At 39.9% G+C, this 6112-nt stretch overlaps 1 protein-coding gene across 1 annotated transcript in view; it reads left to right on the top strand.

The window, feature by feature from the left end:
• The window catches only part of LOC120558801, an 8667-nt gene extending 2765 nt beyond the window's left edge, over positions 1-5902 (top strand). The window contains exon 4 of the mRNA XM_039800067.1: positions 5651-5902. Within this exon, the coding sequence (XP_039656001.1) occupies positions 5651-5655 (5 nt within the window). The 3' untranslated portion in view covers positions 5656-5902. The remainder of the gene's footprint in view (positions 1-5650) is intronic.
• Positions 5903-6112: the final 210 nt, after the last annotated feature.

The following is a 6112-nucleotide window of genomic DNA, read 5'->3' as shown; positions in this document are numbered from 1 at the left end:
TTATTTGTGTAGTGATGCTCCACTAAAGTCTGAAATAGATACATGTTTTTTAGCCTGGGGTCTCAAGTCTCAACAAGTTGTGAACACCCCTTGGACATTATTATCAGCACACAGTTTTTTTTTTTTTATCTAGCAGTTATAAAGCAACATAATGATCCATTTGGAGACATGTTTCTGTCCACCTGAACGAAACAAACAGCAGACAGACACAGTTAGAGGCTGGTAAACATAGTGGAACATGGATCCTCTAGAGCAGTGCTTCTCAATCTTTTTTCAATAACGTACCCCCTATCAAATTTTTTCTCAGCCAAGTACCCCCTGACCTGCCCCAACCATTTGAGATAGAAATAAAAGTTTTGACTACGATATAGCGACGTGCCATCATTATGAGATTTATTAAACATGGTAAATAATAAACATTTGCAATAATAGACATTTGCAATAATAAACAATGTATCATTACCGATAACCGATCATGCAGTTTAAGTACCCCTTGAATGGCCCCAAACATGTTTGATAAAAGAAACCTACATAAATTAATGTGTTACACTTGTAACAACAAACTAAGTTGCACTTAGGGCTGGGCAATATGAAGAAAATCAAATATCACTATATTTTGGACCAATTTCTCCTCCATGTCAGGAAAGTACAAGTTAAAACTCACAATCAGGTTGGCCAAATGTTCTTCTATGATGGACTTCACTGGTGCTCTGTCCACATCTTCCCTGGAGAGGAAAGCATCCACCTGAGAAAAGCAGGTGAGATCCCCCTGTACACATGCCCGTTTCCACAACTCTGCTTTCTTCAGAAACCCACCCCCCTTGTCATACAGGTTCAGAACGTGGGTGTCCTTGCCCTGCAGACACACATTCAGCTCATTCAATTTGCTGAATATATCTGCCAGATAGCACAGCTTTGCAAGCCAATCTTTATCTTCAAACAGGGTGGCACATGGAGATCTTTGCTCTGACAAAAAGTTGTGCACCTCCGCCCGTAGTTCCAACAGCCTGTTCAGTATCCTACCTCGAGATAGCCAGCACACTTCTGTGCTTAGCAGCAGTTGTGTGTGTTCAGCTCCCATGTCCTTACAAAGGCGGTGAAACAGTCGTGCATTGAGTGGCCTTGACTTAATGAAGTTAATCACTTTAATGCTGTCATTCAAAACGTCATGCAACACAGGACTTATATTTTTGGATGCCAGTGCTTCCCTGTGTATGACACAGTGATTCCACCGCACTTCTGGATGTCTATTTCTAATACGCGCCATGAGCCCTTTAACACGGCCTGTGATTGACGCAGCTCCGTCAGAGCAGACACTCTTGCAGTTTCTCTCTGATCATTCCTGTGTTTTCTTTAACGGCACTATCTCTGTGCCCAAAAGTGTTCAAACAAAGATAATCAGAAAACGGTATATGACTGAAAACACCAGTGAATCATTCATTCAGCTTTTCTCCTCTACACCCGCCCTCACTGGGGCCTCAGTGACTGAGCTTGTAGATAATTTCAACTGTAAAATTACGAACGTTATTGATGCCATTGCTCCCACTAAGGTTAAAACTGTCGCTGGTAAGAAAAGATCTCCATGGAGAAATTTTGTAGTGGTGAGAACAGAAAAAAGAGAGTGTCGAAAAGCTGAACGCAGTTGGCGAAAAACTAATCTCCAGGTCCATTATAACACCTATAAAGAGAGACTTCGCATTTATAATCTGGAACTAAGGAATGCAAGGCAGTCCTTTTTCTCTGACATTATTGCCAGAAACAATAATAATTCACGTGCTTTGTTTGCTACTGTCGATAGATTAACTAACCCTCCAGTACCAGTAGCATCTGAACTGTTGCCTACCAAGGCTTGCAACGACTTTGCCTCCTTCTTCACAGACAAAATTCAGAAAATTAGACAAACAGTCAGTGCTTCCATATCAAGTACAGGATATGTGTTGTCACAGTGTTCACGCAAAACAAATTCCAACATGACACAATTTCATATGATCAACCATAAAAACCTGGAGGACATTATACAACATCTGAAAACCTCCTCCTGTTGCCTTGATATTCTACCAACGGATGTTTTCAAAAATGTTTTGAATTGTTTGGCTTCTGATCTTCTACAGATTGTAAACACATCTCTGCTCTCAGGTATCTTCCCACAGGCCCTAAAAACTGCAGTCATCAAGCCACTCCTAAAAAAGAACAATCTAGACACCTCACTAATGAGCAACTATAGGCCGATATCAAACCTTAGATTTTTAAGTAAAATCATAGAAAAAGCGTTTTTTCAACAACTCAACCTTTTCTTATTACTAAACAAGAGTTTTGATGCCTTTCAGTCAGGTTTTCGACCACACCACAGCACTGAGACGGCTCTTGTTAAAGTCTTTAATGACATCCACTTAAAAATTTGGCAAAATTTCAGTCTTAGTATTACTTGATCTCAGTACTGCATTTGATACGGTCGACCATGACATATTAGTTGACCGATTGAAAAACTGGGTTGGTCTTTCTGGCTCAGTACTAAAGTGGTTTGAATCCTATTTAAAGAATAGGGACTACTTTGTGTCTATAGGTAATTATACATCTGAGCATACAAATATGACGTGTGGAGTTCCCCAAGGCTCAGTTCTGGGGCCTCTTCTGTTCAACATCTACATGCTTCCACTGGCTCAGATTATGGAAAACAACAAAATAAGTTACCATAGTTACGCGGATGACACACAAATTTACATAACCTTATCGCCAGGGAACTACAGTATAGCCCAATACAACAAATGAATAAGTGCGTTGAACAAATTAAATGAAGAAAAAACTGAGGTGGTTGTTTTTGGAGCTAAAGAGGAACGATTAAAAGTCAGCGCTCAGCTTCAAACGACAATGTTAAAAACAACGGACAAAGCCAGAAATCTTGGTGTAGTCATGGACTCAGACCTGAATTTTAAAAGCCACATTAAGACAATTACAAAATCAGCCTATTATCACCTTAAAAATATATCAAGGGTTAAAGGACTTATGTCTCAGCAGGATTTGGAAAAACTTGTCCATGCTTTTATCTTCAGTAGACTTGACTACTGTAACGGTGTCTTTACAGGTCTCCCTAAAAAATCAATCAGACAGCTGCAGCTGATTCAGAACGCTGCTGCCCGAGTCCTCACTAAAACCAGGAAAGTGGATCACATCACTCCAGTACTGAAGTCTTTACACTGGCTTCCAGTGCCTCAAAGAATTAATTTCAAAATACTTTTGCTGGTTTATAAATCACTAAACGGTTTAGGGCCAAAATACATTTCTGATCTGCTACTACACTATGAGCCACCTCTCAGGTGGTCTGGGACAGGTCTACTTGTTGTCAGAGTAAGAACTAAACAGGGGGAAGCAGCGTTCAGTTTTTATGCTCCACATATCTGGAACAAACTCCCAGAAAACTGCAGGTCCGCTTCAACTCTCAGTTCTTTTAAATCAAGGCTGAAGACCTATCTTTTTGATCTTGCCTTTCTTTAAATAACCTATTTTATCTGCTTTTAAAAGTTTAACTGTTTTAATTCTTATACTGCACTGTAAATTTTATTCTTGACTTTGAATGTTTTTAAATTGTTTTAAATTGTTTTCTGAATGCTCTTTCATGGTTTATATAAAGCACTTTGAATTGCCCTGTTGCTGAAATGTGCTATATAAATAAAGCTGCCTTGCCTTGCCTTGCTTTTCTCCAGTCCAGCTTGTTTTCAATGAAGAAATTATCCACAACATTAAAAAGGTCCTCTCCTGTTGTTTTCCCTTTTAAGCTCTTGCAGAAAAGAACATTTTCATAAATGTCGTCGATATCCACATACCTCACAAAAGCAATGAGCTGTGCCTTGCCACTGACATCGGTCGACTCATCAAGCTAGAGTGAAAATGCTTCACCAAATTTTCTGACAACTTGTTCAACAATATCCGCTCCCATTCTTTCTATTCTGAGGGAAACTGTGTCATTAGACAAAGGCACCGTTTTTAATTTATCCGCGGCATTTTTGTCCAGCATTGTCTCAGCTAATACAACAGCCACTGGGAGTAACAGGTCGTCAGCGATTGTGAACGGCTTTTTTGCTTTAGCCACGAGCAGTGACACCGCATATGACACCTGTAGTTCTTTGGCTGATGTTGTGGGGACTTTTCCTGCGATGATCTAAACTCAGCAAGTTTTCTCTTGAAAAAGTCAAATCACACTGATGTTTGGTGCTGAGATATCTTTGGAGGTGCGCCGGTTTCATCGACCTGTTAGCTAGTTTCTCCCCACAGAAAAAATACAATGCCTGGGGAGGGTTGCCATTTGTTGCCGTGAATCCCATCAAAACATACCGCTCCTGATATTGACGGTATTTTGTTGGCTCCACTTTGGCTTTCTTTTTCTTCATCCTCCCCGTTCTCCGCTGTAGTATTGCTACGTTTTAACCAGGAATTCATTTAAATGTCTGTTGGTTTCCAGTAAAGCAAGCATGAATTAATCTTTTTTTTTTTTTTTTTATAAATCTCACGTACCCCCTACAGTACCGCAACGTACCCCTAGGGGTACGCGTACCCCCATTTGAGAATCACTGCTCTAGAGCAGTCTTTCTCAAATGGGGGTACATGTACCCCTTGGGGTCCTTTGGAGGACTGCAGGATATATGTGACATTTTTAGCTAAATGTTTTTCAGTTACAAGGCTGTACTTACGTCTACTGTCTTTTTTTTCTCCAAGTTTGTCTCCTTTTTTGAAGGTTTTGTCCCTTGTTTTGACCTATTCTTGCCTTTCTTCTTTACTTTTTTCTACTCTTTTTTTTCGAAGTTTTTATTACTATTTTCGAACATATTCTTGCCTTACTTCCTTCTTTCTACCATCTTTTTCCAAGGTTTTGTCATTTAAAAAAAAAAAAGGTTTTGTGGCCTTTTTTCGTCAGCATTTCAATTTTCCAGGTACAAGGCTGTTGTGTAGTAAATCTATCGCTGACATTGCTGTATTGTTCCTCTTTATATAGACTTTTTTTTCTACCAAAAATTATTTGCATACACATTGTACATTGCATACACTGCTCTAAAGAACCAATATTTTTTTCATAAGTTGTTCAAGATGAAAACCAAGCCAACATCAGAGTGATTATTAAATGTGCAGCTTATTCCACTGTGCTAAAAACATCCAATATGAGATATGTTTGCTCTTCACTGAGAACAGCTGTGGTCAGCTGGGTGTCACAACAGCTGTAATGAATTCAAATAGTGACCTCTTTAACAGTGGAAAGAAGTATCAAAGATTCAACAGAAACCTCTCAAACCGCAGCAGCATAGTCCACTTCTCTCTTTACTCAGTATGTTTCAAACACTCATACCCTACTAACCACTAACCCTAACCCAAACACTCATTACCTACTAACCACTAACCCTAACCCAAACACTCATTACCTACTGACCACTAAACCTAACCCAAACACTCATACCCTACCAACCACTAACCCTGACCCAAACACTCATTGTTCCACCAAAATACAGATACACAGCTTCTGTTTCCCTCTCATGGACAAACCTTTTGCATTTTGGAAACTTCTGCTTTCACGTCCCAAAAATACATTTCCAGGCAGGCTGTCACAGTATTTCGGTGTGGTTAAGTTGCTGTTACTGCATTTTTACTGTATTTTTGTGTTCAGATTAACCTCTATGAGAACTGCCCTCCACTCTCCACCCGTGCAGACTCTACCTACCAGAGTCTGGATCCAGCCTCCAGGGATCCAGACCACATCTACTCTACTCTCTCTTAGATACAACACCTATGATGATGTCAGCAAGAGTTTCTGCTGAATGCACAGTGAAGCCTGGCTGCTGCTCATGGCAATGAAGACACAATTCTCAATTCAAGAAACAAGACCTGAGAATAAGTGTAACTGAAAATGTTAGTAATAAAATCACTGGAGCTTAGTTTCTTGTCTTCACTATCTGGATTTATTACTGTGCAGGTTAATGTTCCAACACAAGGGCATAATATGACTTGAAACATCAATAATTCTCAACTGTTGGGGACCAAGAAGCTGGTTAAACAGTGATTTGGCTCAGACTGAGCTGACTGCAGAGACACAGGGAAGGCAAGACAAAGGATCTTGGCCTACATGTGA

This window comes from Perca fluviatilis, chromosome 5 (genome assembly GCF_010015445.1).
Source record: "Perca fluviatilis chromosome 5, GENO_Pfluv_1.0, whole genome shotgun sequence".
NCBI lineage: Eukaryota > Metazoa > Chordata > Actinopteri > Perciformes > Percidae > Perca > Perca fluviatilis.
This window is presented reverse-complemented; position numbering and strand designations above follow the sequence as displayed.